This window comes from Stenella coeruleoalba, assembly GCF_951394435.1.
Source record: "Stenella coeruleoalba genome assembly, chromosome: 4".
NCBI classification, from domain to species: Eukaryota; Metazoa; Chordata; class Mammalia; order Artiodactyla; family Delphinidae; genus Stenella; species Stenella coeruleoalba.
This window is the reverse complement of record NC_137149.1, coordinates 129,495,970-129,518,191: the sequence shown is the minus strand read 5'-3', so window position 1 is coordinate 129,518,191 and position 22,222 is coordinate 129,495,970. Positions and strand designations below refer to the sequence as shown.

The following is a 22,222-nucleotide window of genomic DNA, read 5'->3' as shown; positions in this document are numbered from 1 at the left end:
CTCTTTCTCAAAACCTCCAGGAACAGAGTGAATTTCTATCTGTTCCCGAGAGAAATGGCTTTTGCTGCAAATGTCCCAAATAAGTAAACATCTGTATAAGAAAATTATCTTGAAATAAATGTTCTAGTGTTATTGGCTTCAGTGCTCAAGTTACTCATTAAAACTAAGTGTTCATCATGGTCCTTGTGGCCAAGAAAGAGTAAAGTGAATTTTCACTAGCAACAGCAGAAAACAAATTTGAACTATACCTATGTATAATTATACTTTATATCTTGCCTGTAATTCACGCTTGTATTTGTGCAATGTACTCCCGTAGAGTGTAATTAACTATTCCAAGAGCTGTGTCAATACTTCTCCACAATCAGATAAAAGCATGAAATAAATGGTATGTTTGCAAAAAGATAGTCACATGTTTATATATGTATGTCAAAGCCTGTTTCAAACAGTGGTGAGTTAATATTTCATTAAAAAGCATGCTTTGCTTGATGGTCCTTTATGAGGTTAAGAAATGATTATTCTAATAAGGAAGATTCTGTCCATACTGAAAGCACCTCGTGAGATGGAAGGAGGAAAGGAGGAGCTCACAGGTTTAATCTAGAAAACCATCACTTTTGTTTCTTCATCACTTGACTGAGCCCTTTCTCAACATGACCTCTGCAGCTCAAGGCTTTGGTTACTCATAGCCAGGCAAGCATAAGGACCTGAAGCAAGCACCTTCAAAATTCATGTTCCAGCAAAGACAGGAGCTTCGTCCCAAGCTGGCAAATTTCAAAAGACATTTAAGTGAGGGTGGGGAGTGAGGCTGGCTTACGTTGCACCCACATGTCTGCAGAGTTGGAACCACTGGTCTGGTTTGGAGGAAGGACTCTACCGTAGCTGGTGTGAAAAACAGCAGATGTAGAAGCACGAGATGCCTTAAGATTAAGAGCAGACCATTCTGACAGCCTGCCATCTCATAAACCTCTGGGCTACAACAAACATCCTTGTGTGTTGCCTATATTCTTGCCTGCTTCAGAACTTAATATTGAAATGTGTAAAATGCTGCCTTTTTCCAATGGTATATAGGGTTTCAATGAAGCCAAGATAAGACATACAAGTTCCCATTTCAATGATGTTTTTCTACCAGCGACTGATTGCCGTTGATGTCAACCAAGCTATAGTTTTATTTCTCCAGGCAGAATTTCTCTAGAGCTGGTCAGCATGTGCAGACAAGAAACCACTATGAGGTTCTGGGGTTGGAAGGGCTATGAAGGACAAGCATCAAGCCACAGAGCTCAGGCCTGTCTCTGCAGGCCAGCACCGCCTCCAGCCCTGCAGCCTCCCTCAGGCTTGGGGAGGTGGGGTGGGGGGCTGGGGGAGGGCGCACACAGGGAGACGCAGATGCAAACAGTGCCTGGTGATGCAAGATCTGCCTGCCTTTCTTCCCAGCGCTCCCAGTGCATCCCCCTGTGGGTGCATATCCAAGCACTAGTCTGGACCCGTTTGCACGAGGGCCCCTAAAGCAAAGACTTTCCTGCAAAGTCTCCAACTGCAATGCAAATGTGGGCGTCCAGGGAGGACTGAGGCGCAGAATTGTGCCTACACAACTGACAGCAGTTGGCAATAAAACGATGGCTCATGAATTCACCCATGTCGGGGTAAGATCAGTAGAACCGCGGATCTCCCTTCGCGCCCTGCCAGGTAGATGACGTGCTAAATTAAAGGAGGGTCGGCTGCTTGCTACACTGGTCAGGGTGAGGAGAGCCGATGCTTGTCAATGGGAGTCCACTCCCCAATGGTTGCCACTCATTTTTACCATGGATCCCTGAGAGCTCTACACCCCGATACCAGGATGTCATGAAGAAAGTGGGAAAGAGGAGACCTAATAGAGCACTAAGAGACGGTCATCATCAAATTCTCCCGAATCAGAGCTGAACGAATTGGAGAGGTTTTACTAAACTCTCAAGTCACGAGGTTGAAACAGCTTCTAATGGTGCAAGTACATCAACAAATGTTAAAACGTTACACGGTCCTACAAAAACCTATCCTCCACTTCCCTTTGCAAACACAGAAGACTCTCCCACCTTTGAACGTCAAGAATCCAAATTTCCATGATTCATAATTCAGTGAGACAGGCCAAGGTCATTCAGAACCTTCTCAGACGGTTGTAGAGATCCCTAAACGCTCTGGCCTTCCCGCCATCCCCAGTCCTGGACCGCATGACCCGGGAGAGAAGCTACAGGAGGAGAACCACGTTCTGTCATGGGACCTCGACAGCCTGCTTCCTTCCTAGTGAGCACGTTATGTCATTTTCGCTTTCTTATCTGCTCTCCAGAATAAAAGAAGTTCTATTCCCAGGCATTCAAATACAGGCAAGCATCCTGTGCCGCCTTTCCCCATCTCTTAGGAAAAAGAGGAAAAAACCGCTCAAACAAACGTGCTAACTACATGAGGCGATGTAGGAAGGATTTCCACAGGCGATTAACCCCCACCACTGAAGCACGGGGAGCATCGCACGTCGACGGTCTGCAACGCACGCCGAGAGCACCCCCAAGCGCGTCCCACTTTCACACTTACCTGACCGTGGGATGGAAGCGCCGGGTAAGCCATGGGCTGATTCATCACTCCCTTCTGCTTGATGAGAAGCATGCGTTTCTGGTCCTCACTCAGGTGTGCCCTGGGGGCCTGGAGCTGCGGCTGCGGCTGCGGGGGCTGCTGCTGGATGTAGGGCATCAGGGGGTTTTTGCCGGGGTTGGCCATCGGGGGCGTCATCCTCTGACTCAAGTCTGCATTAAAATGGGTCAGAGGCTTAGTGTTGCCGTAAGTAAGAATACTGTGCTGTTTGTTTGAGGAGTTTGTACCCAGGTTATTTGGCTGTTGATTGATCATATTCATGTGATTCTGAGGGAGGTAGTTATTCATGGTCGTCTTCTGCAGGTTGTTGGCCATCGGAGGCACTATAGGATTTTGGTTGTTAAAGGCTTGGGGGTACATCATTGGGCTATTTGGTTTTTCCGCAGTGAAAGCTGCCCCGTAGGGACTGGATGGAGGCCCTAAAGGAGACCAACTTGCAGTCTGATTTGCGTGTTGCTGCTGCTTCTGCTGCATGAGTTTGGCCCTTTGCTGTTGCTGGGCCGCCATCTGCTTGAGCTGCTCAGCCGGAGATAGCTCAGAGCCGGGCACAGCCCCAGGCCCCGACCCTGAACCAGCCACTGGCACGGCGGCCGGATTAAGGAGATAACCATTCCCAGGCCGAGGGGGAGCCTGGCCTGGAGTGTGGGCTTGGTTTGGAGTTTGAGGGGACTGGACAGCACAGTTTGCTGGGGAGCCGGCAGGGTTGGGGGCCGCGGGAGTGCTGGCCACGGAAGGTAAACTGGTGGCCGTGGAGACAGTAGAAAAGGGAGGGCCAGAAGAAGAAGGCCGGGCCTGGGGAGAGCCCATGGAGACGTGTGCAAAAGGAGAGTGAGATGATGGGTCACTCTTCGCGCTGGAGCTCTCCTGGGAGACGGGGGTCTCCGTGGCCGGCTGTGAGAACTCTGGTTCCTTCTTCTCTTCAAAGTCTTCGTTGAACAGGTCCTGTATGTCATCTTCAGGAACTGTGTTGGCCAGTTCATCTATTAATTCTTGCCACTCCTGATCATTCAGGTTAATGTCTGAGAACAGCTTGTTCTGATTCGAAAGAGACGTTTCTGATGTGTCTATGCAAGTAGGGTCATCTAGAGGTTCTTGTTTGAGGTCCTTGCTCTGCAAGATGGTGAAGCTGTCCTCCAGGTCACTGCAACCATTCACAGGAATTTTAAGTTCTGGGAGTCTCCCATTCTTACTCAGATCTTCCAGAAGCCCAGGAGTGTGAGTCCCACTGTTCTGCAAGGGCAAAGAAGGCTTCAGGTCAAGTTGGTGAAGAGGAGAAGCCGAAGACAGTGGCATATTGTTGGGCAAATTGTTGATGGCTTCCATCCCTGTAGGAATGTCCTTTCGTATTCGCTTGCTAGTTGGAGAAAAACTCCCATCACAAGCACCATTCTGCTGGTCTCCATTAAGGGGTGATCGGGCTCCTTCCAACTTCCTTTTCACAGTCTCTTGGAGCTGGAAAAGAAACAGGAAAGAGAATGACTAAATCTCCAAGTCATGGTTTACTTACTCATTAAGCATGGTGGTATGCATCGCGACGAACTCATTTTTAAATGGTTTAGAACACATCAGAAAGATGTTATACTTCTAATTTCAAAATTGGCCAGGCTTCAATTCAAATTCTACGGGAAAAGGTTTTGCCCAAAAGCAGCGCTCACACGGCTAAGAGATAGAAAGCAAACTAAAGACTGGAGGGTAGAACAAAAGGAAAGAAAGAGTTAAGGCAATAACTCTCCTATTGGGAAGCATCGTCGTATTATTATTTTTCAAATGAATGCTACGTGTGAGACTTGGACCAAAATGTGTCATGCTCTAGAAAGGTGCTAAAACCTATCTTAAGTTCTTGTCGCATCTGACTTGAGAACGTTAAGGAATTAAATCAACAATACTTTAAAGAACACTGAAAATCCTCTAAGATTACGGAATTTAACACATTTACTGAATAACACAGAAATGAAGATTAATGGTTAACATAACCAGAAACTTCGTTTTGGTTCTTATTTTACTTGACCTCCCAGCACTTTGTGACACAGTAGCCTGCTCTGTTCTAAAAGTGTGCTTCCATGGGTTTCCACGATACCACACTTTTCTGGATTTCCTTCGTTCTTTCCATCTGTGCTTTCTCAGTCTCTTATGTATTCTTCTTTCGCCCTCCTAAGTGCTGAGATTCTTCATTGTTTGGTCTTAAGCTTCCTTCTGCTTCCAAGGCACAGAACATGTTGTTTTCTTTTCTTGGAACATACTTCTCCCCTTCCCCTGGTAATAGCTACTCATCTTCCAGGTTGTAGCTTAGACTTCACTTCCTCTAGGAAATCTTCTCTCACATCCCTTCACCCCAACTTCAATAGGTACCTCCTTTGACCCACCTGTACTGGGTTGGAAATCCTGGAATACGTTTTTCCAAGCAACCTCTACTTCCCCATCATAGCTTCTACCATACTTTGGGGCAATTGCTTAAGTGTCTGTTTAGTGAGCTCCAAGAAGGACTACGGCTGACTTGCTTACTGTGTGTCTGTGGGGCTGCAGGTAGTGTTCAGTTCAAGTTCATAGCAGTGGTTAATAGTGGCAAAAATGAATGATTCTATTGTTTAATTCACAGGGGCTGAAGGAGGTGAGCTTGGATCAGAGCAGGAGGCAACTCCATTGACATTAAAGAATGCTTGACTTTGAGAGTCTACATTCCTGGTAATGGAATCTCTCACCCTGGAAAGTGTTGTGTCCATTTAACTGGACTCCTTTGAAAAGCCCGGGGGAAACGTTTGGTGGATGATGACAAAGGGAAGGCAAACTGGGTTAGACAGAGGTTTCAGCAACTTTGCAGAGCTGAAGGTACAAGGCAGAGTGACCTGGGGAAGGAGGGAAGAGGCAGAAGAGCCCCCCTTGGGCACTCTCCTATCCTTGCCAGAGGGGTTGCGTATCTCAGGAGCAAGGGGGGAGAGGGGCAGGCTCCCCTCTGACGCTGCACTCACACATGGAGCTGGGAAGGCTCCCCAGGCGCCACCTGTAGAATAAAACCCTTCCGGAGACAATCTGGGGGATTCTAAGAAGTGCTACTTTATTGCCTTTCGCTCATAAGTAGAGAATTCCATTTTAAAAGGAAACAAAAGAGGTTCTTAAGTAAAAATCCAGTCTAACCCTTGCTCCTAAACTTTCTATTTTTAATCACCAAACATTCTGTAGTTGCTTGGTAGGTGTTCCTGAATTTCTGAAAACAAGGCCCCAACTGGGACACACTGGGATTTGACTTCAAACAAGATCTGGCTCAATCCATCATCTTAGGTAGAACCTGCTAGAAAATTACGTTATTTATTATTGTTTTATTTTTATTTTTTATTTTTTTGAAAATTACGTTATTTATTGAACAAACCAGGAAACCGTGGTTCTGATCGTAGATATGGCAGATACTTGAATGTAGCTCCAACACACAGTGGCAAGTTCAGATATGACAGCTTCAGGGTCTAAAGGAAGTAAAGCTCGGGGCCCTTGGCACCTCCTGCAGGGATGTTAACCTTAAAAAAACAGGCACTTGTCTTAAAAATGAACCTGACTTTATTTTTAAAACTACAGGTCCACGATTCTGTTCTAGGCCATGAAATGGACGGGGCAGGATGGAGAAATAAAGGCAAATGCTCTGTTTGTTCCACTGGAAAACAGTGGTGGCCGAGACCATGGAGACAGACAGGTCTGGCTGGGAACACCAAGCCTCACCTCTTATCAGCAGAGCAGGCCTAGGTGGGTGAGTCAGAATAGGGCAGTAGCACAGGGAGATCAGCTCGGTGCTTTGTGACCACCTAGAGGGGTGGGATAGGGAGGGTGGGAGGGAGACGCAAGAGGGAGGGGATATGGGGATATATGTATATGTATAGCTGATTCACTTTGTTATACAGCAGAAACTAACACACCATTGTAAAGCAATTATACTCCAATAAAGATGTTAAAAAAAAAAAAAGGAATAGTAACACAGAACAGTAATAGTAACAGTAACACAGAAACAGCCCTACTGGCCCTGGAGTTAGAAAGCCTGGCTTCAAACCCAAGAACCCCTACCTAAGAGTTAATACATATAAATATTGTCTGGTACTTCATAAATGTTAGCTACGATACCCTCCATTAGAAAGTGAGTTACATGAAGGTAGGGATTTTTCTGCTTTACTCCACTACTGGGCCCCTAGTAGCTCAAAGTAGATAATAAATACATGTTGAATGAATGAATCCTGGAAAACTTATTTAAACTCTCCTAAGCTTTGGATGCCTCCTTATCTGTAAAATGGGTTAATAGTATCTAGCTCCTATAGTTACTGTGAGGATGAACTTAAATGAAGTAATATGGAAAGCACTTAGCTTCATGTCTGGTATCGTGTAAGCACCCACTAAGCCTTAGCTATTACTATTTTAAAAACACAATTAAAATTTTTTAAAATGCAGTGATATCAATAGTCACAACTGCAGCTGAGACAGATTAGTTTCTGGATCTCTAAATACAAATAGGTAAAATGATAATACTTCTGTTCCCTAGCCTGCAAAAGCCTAACGTTTTCCAAGCACCTTGTATAGCTTTTTAAATATGAACAACAAAAGATCAAATTTGCAATTCAAGCCTGAGTCCAAGTGCTAACGTATTTGTGTCCTAGATTGTGGAACAGCACTGGATGGTTGAGGTTCAAATCAAATACATTTCCAGGATGCAACCTGAATGGAGCTACTGAGTATTTCCTTTTCCTTCAGGGCCTAGAGTTCTCCATTGCTGGCCCCTTTAACCCAAATCTTGACATATATTTCCTGTACCAGCGTTGGAAATATAAGAAAGACATCATGGAAGATACACTGAAACCATGTTATAGTTTTTAGTTGTATCCAAAATAGCAGAGCCATCTAAGCATCCCTCCTGTGTCTCATCATCCTTTGCTAGTCTAACTCTCTCCTGATTCTCTCTTGGGAGATAGACGGAGAGTGGGCAGGAGGAGACAGGACCTGCGGGCTGAGGAACTTGCAAGCACTGTGCTCAGTGAGCATGAGAACGGGGCAATGTCCTGGGGACGCCCCATCCCCGCAAGGATTCAGGTCAGGGTCTCATCCCGAAGAGCCTTATCTCAGGAAGTCCCTGGCCCTTCTGCCTCCCAAAGCTGGAAGCCTCCTTAGTACAATCTGTGCTCTTGTGGAAGGATCACAGGAACTCTTGACCGACTTCAGCTTCCTTGTGCCGGTATTCTTGTATTATTACATACACATGTTTTCTCCCATTAAGGGAGGCTGTGGTGCCAGGAGCTGAAGTTGCTGTTCATCCCCTGCCTAGTACAATGGGGGCCGCTCTCATGTGTCAGTTACTCTAAGGGAAACCATTCCTCCTCCACAGTGGCTCCAGCACGAGTCTCTCGCCTATAGTGTGGCTTGATGGCTTGTGTTTCTGTCAAACTGTGTGTGTGTGTGAGAGAGACAGAGAGAGAGAGACAGAGAGAGAGAGACAGAGAGAGAGAGACAGAGAGAGAGACTTAGAGGCAGGGAGATACAGAATGGGTTTGGGAGTGGTGATATGACACCCAGACCAGTAGTAATAAGAACAGCTGTGCCTTTGGGGTTCTAAAGCACTTTTACATAGGATCGTATATTATCCTCATAGCAGATCTTTGGGGCAGGTCATGTGCTGGTCTGATGGTTCAACAGAGAAAAGGGCAGTGTTTCGGAGGAGGTGGAATGGGGAGGGTGGATGACACCCAGAACGAGGAGGCACATGGCTAAGATAGCTAGGCCTCTGCGGACATTCCCAGCAGATTCTAACGGGTCCCCTGGGCCAGTGTGTCCATGATGAAGATATTCTTTCTTCCTTTAGACTCTTAGCAGTGCTAGTAAGTTAAAAAAAAAAAAAACAACAACAAAACTCTCATTGACTTGTCCCAGACTTTGAATGAAATTGGGGAGAATCACGGAGCTTGGGAAGAAAAATGATGGTCCTACTATTAAAATAATGAAGATTTTAGGATAGACGATATTGGGGCTAACTATCAGATTCCTGTCTCTTACTCCTAATGATTCTAAAAGGTGGGTAGGATTTATTAGAACCACTTACAGAGGATAAGTTTTAGGTACAGTGAGATTAAGCACTGTGTCCCAGATTACAGAGCTGCAGGTTGGGGGGGAAGGGCGGGCGCTCAACCTGGATTCAAATTCAGACTCAGGTGTGACTGCATGGCCCACACTCCTGATTCATGCGGGCGGTGAAGCACAGTCATGCCTTCATCAATGGCCCTGGGCTCCCATGCTAATCGTGATAAAGTTCTTTCAGACTGTTTTCAGGACTCATCCTTACTTGATTCCACCCTCTCCCCACCATCCCAAACCAGTTACACTTTGAGGACTATCTGTTCTTATCCTTAACGACTTTTATTCTCATTTTCCACCCCCGATGCCACTACCTTGGTTCAGATCATCAACACTGCTCTCATGATTTCTGTAGCAGCTCTTGACTAGCCTCTCTGCTCCAGTCTTGCCTCTTCTCTAACCGATTCTCTGTGTTGTGGCTGTGATTTTCTTTATAAAATGTGGACCCAGGGCTTCCCTGGTGGTGAAGTGGTCGAGAGTCCGCCTGCCGATGCAGGGGACGCGGGTTCGTGACCTGGTCCAGGAAGATCCCACATGCCGCAGAGCGGCTGGGCCCATGAGCCATGGCCGCTGAGCCTGCGCGTCCAGAGCCTGTGCTCCGCAACGGGAGAGGCCACAGCGGTGAGAGGCCCGCGTACCGCAAAAAAAAAAATGTGGACCCATTCTTCACTTGCAGCTCCTGTGGAGCTGTCTGCTGTCGTCAGCATCATCTAAGGCTCACACACCGACCCTCCACAACTTGATCCTCACTCCCTGCTTGCCTCTCCAGTCTCAGCTGTCACCTCCAACCTTCTTCCCCTCCACTGGCCCTCCAACATCAAGCAACTCTAAACCTTCAGTTACACTTAATGATTTGCCATAGTCGGGATGCATGGCATTTGTTCTGTCTCTCCGAGTCTTTGTATATGTTATACTCTCACCCAACTTCTTCACCCGACCAATTCTATTCGTCCATCACCATTCAGTTTAGACATTACGTTCTATACAGTCTCTCTTGACAGCCCCTCCCCACACCTTCAAATCTTGGAGACCCTCTATGTGCTCCCAAGGCATCCTCGTACACATCATACCATAACGGCTTGCCTTTTCCTTCATAAGATTGTACGAATGAATGAAAACTAAAAAGATTTCTCAAACAACCACACTCAGTTTGTGTAACAAGATCCCTAAAGCAGGCATTTGAAAATGTTGGCCTGTATGGTGTTTAATGACAATTGAATAAATGTACAATTTATTTTGGTTATTTTAAAATGCTGGAGATGGCTCATAGACTGTCCCTTCCGTAAGATTTTTGAGGACTCTAAAGGGTCCAGGAAACCTATGCTGAGACCAACTCAAGAGCATATGAAGAGCATCGTGGAAAGGAAAAGTGAACCTGAAACCCAGAGACTTTATATAACATTATTAAGGTCAAGTGTTTTGACATGGATGTGAACTCAAAATGCTGGATATTTTCATAGTTGAATTGTAAATTTCCTTACAAAGGTTTCAACTGGTTTTCACCTGCCAAAGCAGCCCCTCCAACCAAAAGTGTGAGTGAACTTCCTTCACCAAATATTAGAGACACAAGTATTTCCCAAGAATTAAAGATCCATTGGAATCTCAGCCTGCAGATGCTATAACTAATTTAGAGGCTCCAAGAGAACATTCTGGTCATTCTGATCTGCTCTGGTCAAACCAGAAGATGATTTGGTTTAACCATATCAATTTTCATATGGTTATTTTCTTCTCATTTGACCAGCAGATAATAAGCATATGAAGACACAGATAATTTTTTTTTAACATCTTTATTGGAGTATAATTGCTTTACAATGGTGTGTTAGTTTCTGCTTTACAACAAAATGAATCAGTTATATATATACGTATCTTCCCATATCTCTTCCCTCCCACCCTCCCTATCCCACCCCTCCAGGCGGTCACAAAGCACCGAGCTGATCTCCCTGTGCTATGCGGCTGCTTCCCACTAGCTATCTACCTTACGTTTGGTAGTGTATATATGTCCATGCCTCTCCCTTGCTTTGTCACACCTTACCCTTCCCCCTCCCCATATCCTCAAGTCCATTCTCTAGTAGGTCTGTGTCTTTATTCCTGTCTTACCCCTAGGTTCTTCATGACTTTTTTTCTTAAATTCCATATATATGTGTTAGCATACGGTATTTGTCTCTCTCTTTCTGACTTACTTCACTCTGTATGACAGACTCTAGGTTTATCCACCTCATTACTAATAGCTCAATTTCGTTCCTTTTTATGGCTGAGTAATATTCCATTGTATATATGTGCCACATCTTCTTTATCCATTCATCCGATGATGGACACTTAGGTTGTTTCCATCTCCGGGCTATTGTAAATAGAGCTGCAATGAACATTTTGGCAAATGACTCTTTTTGAATTATGGTTTTCTCAGGGTACATGCCCAGTAGTGGGATTGCTGAGTCATATGGTAGTTCTATTTGTAGTTTTTTAAGGAACCTCCATACTGTTCTCCACAGTGGCTGTATCAATTTACATTCCCACCAACAGTGTAGGAGGGTTCCATTTTCTCCACACCCTCTCCAGCATTTATTGTTTGTAGATTTTTTGATGATGGCCATTCTGACTGGTGTGAGATGATATCTCATTGTAGTTTTGATTTGCATTTCTCTAATCATTAGTGATGTTGAGCATTCTTTCATGTGTTTGTTGGCAGTCTGTATATCTTCTTCGGAGAAATGTCTATTTAGGTCTTCTGCTCATTTCTGGATTGGGTTGTTTGTTTTTTTGTTATTAAGCTGCATGAGCTGCTTATAAATTTTGGAGATTAATCCTTTGTCAGTTGCTTCATTTGCAAATATTTTCTCCCATTCTGAGGGTTGTCTTTTGGCCTTGTTTATGGTTTCCTTTGCTGTGCAAAAGCTTTGAAGTTTCATTAGGTCCCATTTGTTTATTTTTGTTTTTATTTCCATTTCTCTAGGAGGTGGGTCAAAAAAGATCTTGCTGTGATTTATGTTATAGAGTGTCCTGCCTATATTTTCCTCTAAGAGTTTGAGAGTTTCTGGCCTTACATTTAGGTTTTTAATCCATTTTGAGCTTATTTTTGTGTATGGTGTTAGGGAGTGATCTAATCTCATACTTTTACATGTACCTGTCCAGTTTTCCCAGCACCACTTATTGAAGAAGCTGTCCTTTCTCCACTGTACATTCCTGCCTCCTTTATCAAAGATAAGGTGACCATATGTGCGTGGGTTTATCTCTGGGCTTTCTATCCTGTTCCATTGATCTATCTTTCTCTTTTTGTGCCAGTACCATACTGTCTTGATTACTGTAGTTTTGTCTGAAGTCAGGAAGCCTGATTCCTCCAGCTTCGTTTTTTGTTCTCAAGATTGCTTTGGCTATTCGGGGTCTTCTGTGTTTCCATACAAATTGTGAAATTTTCTGTTCTAGTTCTGTGGAAAATGCCAGTGGTAGTTTCATAGGGATTGCATTGAATCTGTAGATTGCTTTGGGTAGTAGAGTCATTTTCACAATGTTGATTTTTCCAATCCAAGAACATGGTATATCTCTCTATCTATTTGTATCATCTTTAATTTCTTTCATCAGTGTCTTATAATTTTCTGCATACAGGTCTTTTGTCTCCTTAGGTAGGTTTATTCTTAGATATTTTATTCTTTTTGTTGCAATGGTAAATGGGAGTGTTTTCTTGATTTCACTTTCAGATTTTTCATCATTAGTGTATAGGAATGCCAGAGATTTCTGTGCATTAATTTTGTATCCTGCTACTTTACCAAATTCATTGATTAGCTCTAGTAGTTTTCTGGTAGCATCTTTAGGAGTCTCTATGTATAGTATCATGTCATCTGCAAACAGTGACAGCTTTACTTCTTCTTTTCCGATTTGAATTCCTTTTACTTCCTTTTCTTCTCTGATTGCTGTGGCTAAAACTTCCAAAATTATGTTGAATAAGAGTGGTGAGTGGGCAACCTTGCCTTGTTCCTGATCTTAGTGGAAATGCTTTCAGTTTTTCACCGTTGAGGACGATGTTGGCTGTGGGTTTGTCATATATGGCCTTTACTATGTTGAGGAAAGTTCCCTCTATGCCTACTTTCTGCATGGTTTTTATCATAAATGGGTGTTGAATTTTGTTGAAAGATTTCTCTGCATCTATTGAGATGATCATATGGTTTTTCTCCTTCAGTTTGTTAATATGGTGTATCACGTTGATTGATTTGCATATATTGAAGAATCCTTGCATTCCTGGAATAAACCCCACTTGATCATGGTGTATGATCCGTTTAATGTGCTGTTGGATTCTGTTTGCTAGTATTTTGTTGAGGATTTTTGCATCTATGTTCATCAGTGATATTGGCCTGTAGTTTTCTTTCTTTGTGACATCTTTGTCTGGTTTTGGTATCAGGGTGATGGTGGCCTCATAGAATCAGTTTGGGAGTGTTCCTCCCTCTGCTATATTTTGGAAGAGTTTGAGAAGGATAGGTGTTAGCTCTTCTCTAAATGTTTGATAGAATTCACCTGTGAAGCCATCTGGTCCTGGGCTTTTGTTTGTTGGAAGATTTTTAATCACAGTTTCAATTTCAGTGCTTGTGATTGGTCTGTTCATATTTTCTATTTCTTCCTCATTCAGTCTTGGCAGGTTGTGCATTTCTAAGAATTTGTCCATTTCTTCCAGGTTGTCCATTTTAGTGGCACAGAGTTGCTTGTAGTAATCTCTCATGATCTTTTGTATTTCTGCAGTGTCACTTGTTACTTCTCCTTTTTCATTTCTAATTCTATTGAATTGAGTCTTCTCCCTTTTTTCCTTGATGAGTCTGGCTAATGGTTTATCAATTTTGTTTATCTTCTCAAAGAATCAGCTTTTAGTTTTATTGATCTTTGCTATCATTTCCTTCATTTCTTTTTCATTTATTTCTGATCTGATCTTTATGATTTCTTTCCTTCTGCTAACTTTGGGGTTTTTTTGTTCTTCTTTCTCTAATTGCTTTAGGTGCAAGGTTAGGTTGTTTATTCGAGATGTTTCCTGCTTCTTAAGGTAGGATTGTATTGCTATAAACTTCCTCTTAGAACTGCTTTTGCTGCATCCCATAGATTTTGGGTCGTCGTGTCTCCATTGTCATTTGTTTCTAGGTATTTTTTGATTTCCTCTTTGATTTCTTCAGTGATCACTTCGTTATTAAGTAGTGTATTGTTTAGCCTCCATGCGTTTGTATTTTTTACAGATCTTTTCCTGTAATTGATATCTAGTCTCATAGTGCTGTGGTCGGAAAAGATATTTGATACAATTTCAATTTTCTTAAATTTACCAAGGCTTGATTTGTGACCCAAGATATGATCTATCCTGGAGAATGTTCCATGAGCACTTGAGAAAAATGTGTATTCTGTTGTTTTTGGATGGAATGTCCTACAAATATCAATTAAGTCCATCTTGTTTAATGTATCATTTAAAGCTTGTGTTTCCTTATTTATTTTCATTTTGGATGATCTGTCCATTGGTGAAAGTGGGGTGTTAAAGTCCCCTACTATGAATGTGTTACTGTTGATTTCCCCTTTCATGGCTGTTAGCATTTGCCTTATGTATTGAGGTGCTCCTATGTTGGGAGCATAAATATTTACAATTGTTATATCTTCTTCTTGGATCGATCCCTTGATCATTATGTAGTGTCCTTCTTTGTCTCTTCTAATAGTCTTTATTTTAAAGTCTATTTTGTCTGATATGAGAATTGCCACTCCAGCTTTCTTTTGGTTTCCATTTGCATGAAATATCTTTTTCCATCCCCTTACTTTCAGTCTGTATGTGTCCCTAGGTCTGAAGTGGGTCTCTTGTAGACAGCAAATATATGGGTCTTCTTTTTGTATCCATTCAGCCAATCTGTGTCTTTTGGTGGGAGCATTTAGTCCATTTACATTTAAGATAATTATTGATATGTATGCTCCTATTCCCATTTTCTTAATTGCTTTGGGTTCGTTATTGTAGGTCTTTTCCTTCTCTTGTGTTTCTCGCCTAGAGAAGTTCCTTTAGCAGTTGTTGTAGAGCTGGTTTGGTGGTGCTGAACTCTCTCAGCTTTTGCTTGTCTGTAAAGGTTTTAATTTCTCCATCAAATCTGAATGAGATCCTTGCTGGGTAGAGTAATCTTGGTTGTAGGATTTTCTCCTTCATCACTTTAAATATGTCCTGCCACTCCCTTCTGGCTTGCAGAGTTTCTGCTGAAAGATCAGCTGTTAACCTTATGGGGATTCCCTTGTGTGTTATTTGTTGTTTTTCCCTTGCTGCTTTTAATATGCTTTCTTTGTATTTAATTTTTGACAGTTTGATTAATATGTGTCTTTGCGTGTTTCTACTTGGATTTATCCTGTATGGGACTCTCTGTGCTTCCTGGACTTGATTAACTATTTCCTTTCCCATATTAGGGAAGTTTTCAACTATAATCTCTTCCAATATTTTCTCAGTCCCTTTCTTTTTCTCTTCTTCTTCTGGAATCCCTATAATTTGAATGTTGGTGCGTTTAATGTTGTCCCAGAGGTCTCTGAGACTGTCCTCAGTTCTTTTCATTCTTTTTGCTTTATTCTGCTCTGCAGTAGTTATTTCCACTATTTTATCTTCCAGGTCACTTATCCGTTCTTCTGCCTCAGTTATTCTGCTATTGATCCCATCTAGAGTATTTTTAATTTCATTTATTGTGTTGTTCATCGTTGTTTGTTTCATCTTTAGTTCTTCTAGGTACTTGTTAAATGTTTCTTGCATTTTGTCCATTCTATTTCCAAGATTTTGGATCATCTTTACTATCATTATTCTAAATTCTTTTTCAGGTAGACTGCCTATTTCTTCTTCATTTGTTAGGTCTGGTGGGTTTTTATCTTGCTCCTTCATCTGCTGTGTGTTTTTCTGTCTTCTCATTTTGCTTATCTTACTGTGTTTGGGGTCTCTTTTTTGCAGGCTGCAGGTTCGTAGTTCCCGTTGTTTTTGGTGTCTGTCCCCAGTGGCTAAGGTTGGTTCAGTGGGTTCTGTAGGCTTCCTGGTGGAGGGGACTAGTGCCTGTGTTCTGGTGGATGAGGCTGGATCTTGTCTTTCTGGTGGGCAGGTCCACGTCTGGTGGTGTGTTTTGGGGTGTCCGTGGACTTATGATTTTAGGCAGCCTCTCTGCTAACGGGTGGCGTTGTGTTCCTGTCTTGCTAGTTGTTTGGCGTAGGATGTCCAGCACTATAGCTTGCTGGTCGTTGAGTGAAGCTGGATGCTGGTGTTGAGATGGAGATCTCTGGGAGATTTTCGCCGTTTGATATTATGTGGAGCTGGGAGGTCTGTTGTGGACCAGTGTCCTGACGTTGGCTCTCCCTCCACAGAGGCACAGCACTGACTCCTGGCTGCAGCACCAAGAGCCTTTCATCCACACTCCTTAATCTGGGATGATTCGTTGTCTATTCATGTATTCCACAGATGCAGGGTACACCAAGTTGTTTGTGGAGCTTTAATCCGCTGCTCCTGAGGCTGCTGACAGAGATTTCCCTTTCTCTTCTTTGTTCTCACAGCCCTCAGGGTTCAGCTTTGGATTTGGACCTGCCTCTGCGAGTAGGTCGCTGGAGGGCGTCTGTTCTTCGCTCAGACAGGACGGGGTTAAAGGAGCCGCTGATTTGGCGGCTCTGGCTCACTCAGGCCGGGGTGGGGGTGGGGGGGTTGGGCACGGAGTGCGGGGGAGGGGGGTGGGGCACGGAGTGCGGGGGGGGGGGAGGGGCACGGAGTGCGGGGCGGCCGAGGCCTGCGTGACGTTGCACCGGCCTGAGGCACGCCGTGCGTTCTCCCGGGGGAGTTGTCCCTGGATCCCCGGACCCTGGCAGTGGCGGGCTGCATAGGCTCCCCGGAAGGGGGGTGTGGATAGTGACCTGTGCTCGCACACAGGCCCCTTGGTGGCGGCAGCAGCAGCCTTAGCGTCTCCCGCCCGTCTCTGGGGTCAGCGCTGTTAGCCGCGGCTCACGCCCGTCTCTAGAGCTCCTTTAAGCGGCGCTCTTAATCCCCTCTTCTCGCGCACCAGGAAACAAAGAGGGAAGAAAATGTCTCTTGCCCCTTCGGCAGGTCCAGACTTTTCCCCGGACTCCCTCCCGGCTAGCCGTGGCGCACTAACCCCCTGCAGTGTTCACGCCACCAACCCCAGTCCTCTCCCGGCGCTCCGACCTAAGCCCGAGCCTCAGCTCCCAGCCCCGCCCGCCCCGGCGGGTGAGCAGACAAGCCTGTCGGCCTAGTGAGTGTCGGTCGGCTCCGAACCTCTGTGCGGGAGTCTCCCCGCTTTGCCCTCCGCACCCCTGTTGCTGTGCTCTCCTCCTTGGCTCCGAAGCTTTCCCCCTCCGCCACCCGCAGTCTCCGCCCGCGAAGGGGCTTCCTAGTGTGTTGAAACCTTTCCTCCTTCACAGGTCGCTCCCACTGGTGCAGGTCCCGTCCCTATCCTTTTGTCTCTGTTTATTCTTTTTTCTTTTGCCCTACCCAGGTATGTGGGGGGTTTCTTGCCTTTTGGGAGGTCTGAGGTCTTCTGCCAGCGCTCAGTGGGTGCTCTGCAGGAGTTGCTCCACGTGTAGATGTATTTCTGGTGTATCTGTGGGGAGGAAGGCGATCTCCGCGTCCTACTCCTCCGCCATCTTCCCGGAAGCCCCTCCTCCACACAGATAAATTTGATTTGCTTATTTAATGCATTTGATGAGTGACCCAGAATACTCATGTGTTAGATATTTTAATTAGTAGAATATGAATAGTGTGCGAAACATTTCCCGAAGTGTCTTCTAGATTTAAGCGTCTTATAAAGGATCTTTGGAGGTTTATTTAGAGGTTCAATCTTCTAGACCAGTGATTATCCGACTTTAAAGTGACTTGAGAGGCTGTTAAAAATGCAGGTTTCTTGGTGCCACTTTCTCAGTTTGATTTAGTTGCCCAAGGTAGGGCCCAGATTGGGACACACGCTGGCAGCACAGGCATCTAAAGAAATATAATAAAAACCTCTGATTTCTCTAAGGTAGTTGGTCTAGCATCCCCAGTTTTTATAAATTCTGATCTAGAAGAACAATTCTGTCGGAGTCCTGAAATTCTGAAGTTGTTTGTTTGATTAAAAAAATATACACACACACAAACCCAATGTCAATATCAAATGTTCCTGAGCTGATTGGTGATACTCTGGGACAGCTCATCAACAGGACTAAAAAACAAAGCTCTAGATAGAGATATTTCAAAGCACAGAGGATCTTGAATACTGCAGGAGCTCGCTGCATTTCTACAAGACTTTGCATGAAAACGTTTATTTTTTATCTTTTCATTCCTCATGAACTGAGGGTGTGCTGTATGCCTGTGTGCCAGGTGCAAAGGAATGGATTCATTCCCCAAAACAGAGACCACATCAGAAAGTGAACGCATGCCAGCTATATATTGACAAAAGTTGAGTATGTTTGTTTAAAGGGGATCTACATGAAGGGTAGCACAACACACACAAAAAAGAGATCTCTTATCACAAATCCTGAAATACACCTTGTCAGCCTTATATACTCCTAAGAGAGAAAACAACTTTATTACATAATAAAAGTCATATGAATTTAAATACACACACACACACAATTTTCCTGAGAGCCAAGAGTTTAAAACCTCTGCTTGTGACCATCCCAGGATAGATACAGCTTCTCTGGACCTAGTCAGTAGGAAATGACGGGTCTCCGGAGCGGATGTCAGTTAAAAACCTCTGTTCTTGGGACTTCCCTGGTTGTCCAGTGGTTAGGACTCAGCGCTTTCACAGCCGTGTCCCCAGGTTCAATCCCTGGTCAGGGAACTAAGATACCACAAGCCTCGCGGCAGGGCCAAAACAAAACAAAACAAACAAACAAAAAACAACAACAACAAAACTCTCTTCTGAAATGCTCCAGGAAGAAAAGGATCATCGCAGAAGGGGCCTTGCCCTCCTGGAAAGCATCTGAAACCTCAACTACAGAGGCCCAAGGGAATGCTGGGGTACTGCTGAACCCCCAGCCCAAGGGGAACAGGACCTTGAGTTTATTTTTATAAATGACCATGATCGTTTTCCTTTTTGCTATGAGCCAGATTTAAAACTCTGTTCCTAAGCAGTTTTAGGTATGTACACACAAGAGTGGGCATACCTCTTTTCAGTGTTTGGAACATGGATGCCCACCCAATTCCAGCTGCGAGCTGCCAAGATAAGAGACTCTTTAAAAGCATTTTAAATCTTTTGTGCGTGGCTGAATTTTTAGGGACGCTTTTATCCTTCAGTTATGCCTAAATTGAACCAACTTTATCCACAACAACACATTGAGAATGGATCATAAAACAACAGGAGCAGTGGCAATGAAGGTCCTTGACACTGAGAAACACTAAGTCCCAAGATCTCCTCAAATCTCCATATTTCCAAATACATGAATGTTCATAGAGGCTCTTGGCTTTCTCTCAGTTGAATGAATAAAGTATATGTTCATCACAAGTCACATGAATTCTGTGTACTTTTTATATCTGAACTAATGAGGTTTTTCACGTGCTCCATACATGTAGTCCAAACTGGTGTTTCAATGAATTTATTAGCTACTCATTAAAACCGAGATTGTTATCTCTGCAAATGCCAAGGTTATATGACTTTCAAATCTCCGCACATAGTTATCAGTAGAAAGCTCTAAACTTCGAAGTTTTTATTAGAGACTTTGGTTCACTGCTTACTAAATATTTCAAGATTGGCATTTAATATTGTAATTGGCTGAGAACTTCTAAAGTACCAGACATCACGCTAAAGGCTTTACCTGTATTACCTTGGTTAATCCTCACAATACCCCTATGACGAATGAGGAATGGGCTCAGAGAGGATGGTCATTTGTCCCAGGACACACAGCAGAGGCTTACTTGGTTCCATCTACCTCTCAAATCTGCGTTCTCACCTACTGTGCTATTCTGCATCTGATGACTCCTGTTCTGATCAAACACGAGCAAACCTTGCTTAGAAATTCTGGGAAAGTGTTTTAGACACCTGTGTCGTGACGGCCCTTAGGAGGATGTGTTCATGTTTTTGAGTCAGAGCTGCCCGATTCACAGAAAAGTGTTGTGTTCCTCTACAAAGAAGGATGTTACTCTGTAAATTTAGCATGTGTTTGAGAAGTGATGATAGCTGAAAACTTCAGGAGGGAGCAAATGTGTGCATCCCGGTGGCAGCTTCCTTTATTCAGTAGCTTTCTGTAGGAAAAACTCCGCTGAGATCTGCAGTTGCCAGTCGCTATCAGAATACAACAATCTGACACTGAACTGCTCTGTCTTTTCAGATACATAAACACACGCACACGCGCGCACACACACATTACACTACATTTATTTTTAAGGACAAGAAACAATTTCCTTAGGAATATCTCCTACTAGAAGTCACGCATACTTTATCTACTCAAACACGCCTGTATGCGTGACCTTGTATTACAATCTGAAATTCCTAATGGCATTTTATTTAGAGCTGTAAAGAAATGACAGCGAAGGAGGTCAGGGAAGAAGAAGGGAAAACCATAGGGAGGAAGAGGGCAAATGAAAAGATCAGATCTTATCTACATCCTTCACAGCTGGAGACTTACACCGACAGCTCAGACCAAAGAACAGGCATATTGGGACGAAGCATGAGGTTTCAATCTGTTTATTTTCTGGGAGGAGGGAGGCGGGAGGAGAAATACTTCAGGAAGGCCGAGTACTTTTCTCTCCCTTGGGTAGGAATCAAGAATATTTTTATTTCAGTGTTTACTCAACATGTCCCTTCTTTTTCAACGAGAAATTCTTTTTGTTTTTAGCCCTTTCCAGGAGTGCCTCCATGGCACTGAAGTCCCACACCAGTTCAGGGGACGCAAATAGCCCACTGTGCCTGGTCCTGGCACAGCTGTTGAATAAAATCCCAGCACTTGCTATCTCCCTTTGGAAACAAAAGTATCCAAATAAGATCTCCTAGTCTATAAAAAGCCTCTTGCTTCCCTCAAAGAGGCAGGCGCTGCGCTTCCTCGGGCAGTTGAAGTTCACAGAAAGCAAAGGTAAGAGCTACCCTCCTGGAAGAGAATTCTCCATCTCTCTCTCCCATTCACACAGGCGCAAACACATGCAGGCGCAGACACATGCACGCACACACACACACGCCATCTTAATGAGCAAACAGGACATTTTTCTTATTTCTGGATGGCATCTGACTCCCACACCTCCATTTCTTAGCAGGTTTTTACCCCAAAGCTGAAAGCTAAGGGACTTGCCTTCATTTGCCAGCAAAGGGATCGCCGTTATTTACATCTTTGGAGTAACTTTGTTCACAAATAGGAAACAAGGCTGGAGGAGAGGATTTTTGTCTCTAGGATGAATCCTCCGTGGGTGACGAGGCCCACGTGTAGAGAGGTGCTTTCTCACATTCAGGCAAACACGGGTATGATTTAACTGGCTCTGAGAATGTTCCAGTGGGCAGAGGCAGGCAGGGCACCACGCACTCAACCCATAAACAGCTGGGCTCCTAAGACTGTCGGCCGAGCTTTCATCTGTGGGGAGAAGCTGCTTGGCTTCATCCCACCAGCTGAAATTCATCTTTCAAAAGAAATTAGACGGAGGTACTGTTGTTATAGCAACAGTCAAAGTCACTTACACAGCCTCTTCCCCACAGCCTCACTATGGCCAGTGATTTCAGTTACGCACAGGGAGTGACCGAGGCTGAGCCCGGGTGGACCGTTTCTTTGCCCTTTAAAGAGTGGAAGCCTAGATCTCCTATGTCCAATCTGAAGCTAGAAGACCAGATTCTTATGGTCCACAGAGTTCTCCCAGTCCTGAAAGTCGACGAGCAGAGAAGCTCAGAGAAAAACCTTTGCATCTGATGTTTTCATCTCTTGGGTAGGAACTGGACACGTGACCACTGAATTTCCTGGGGTTAACCACGTACTAGCGGTTTCAGAATGGGAATTTCCAGTGAGTTTGGTAATGTTGGCCATCACCACCACATTCTCAACTTTCGTCCTCCAGGAGTTTATTCTTGGGGGCGTGGAACTCCCAAAATAATAGCCTAGTCCAAGCCCCAGAAACAACAGTCAATTCCAAAATGCCCCTTTCTTGACAAAAATATACACCTATTACCCAACCTTTCTAGCAACTAACCTTCCCAGGCAGATGGCAACATAACAGTCCACATTCACCCCAGAGGTACCCCAAGGTGGTAAAAATCTATGAAGCCAGTGCTCACGATGAACGTGAACTGTGTCCTTCCCAAATTTGTATGTTAAAGCTCTGACCCCCAACAGCTCAGAACATGAGGGCGTCTGGAGATAGGATCTTTAATGAGGTCCTATGGGGGGCCCTCATCCAGTCTGATGGGTGTCCTTATAAAAAGAGGAAATTAGGACACAGATACCCACAGAAAGAAGACCATGTGAAGATACAGGGAGAAGACGGCCATGGACAAGCCAAAGAGAGAGCTCTCAGAAGAAACCCACCCTGCCGACACCTTGATCTTGGACTTCTATTCTCCGACCTGTAAAGAAATGCATTCCTGAAGTTTCAGCCACCTAG

The 22,222-nt window shown here is 44.2% G+C and overlaps 1 protein-coding gene across 2 annotated transcripts in view; it reads right to left on the bottom strand.

Annotated features, from left to right (window-relative positions):
- Window positions 1-22,222, bottom strand: part of MAML3 (mastermind like transcriptional coactivator 3) — a 429,374-nt gene that overhangs the window by 178,295 nt on the left and 228,857 nt on the right. For both annotated transcript variants that reach the window (XM_079919671.1, XM_079919672.1), the window contains exon 2: window positions 2,557-4,065. In XM_079919671.1, the coding sequence (XP_079775797.1) occupies window positions 2,557-4,065 (1,509 nt within the window). The remainder of the gene's footprint in view (window positions 1-2,556; window positions 4,066-22,222) is intronic.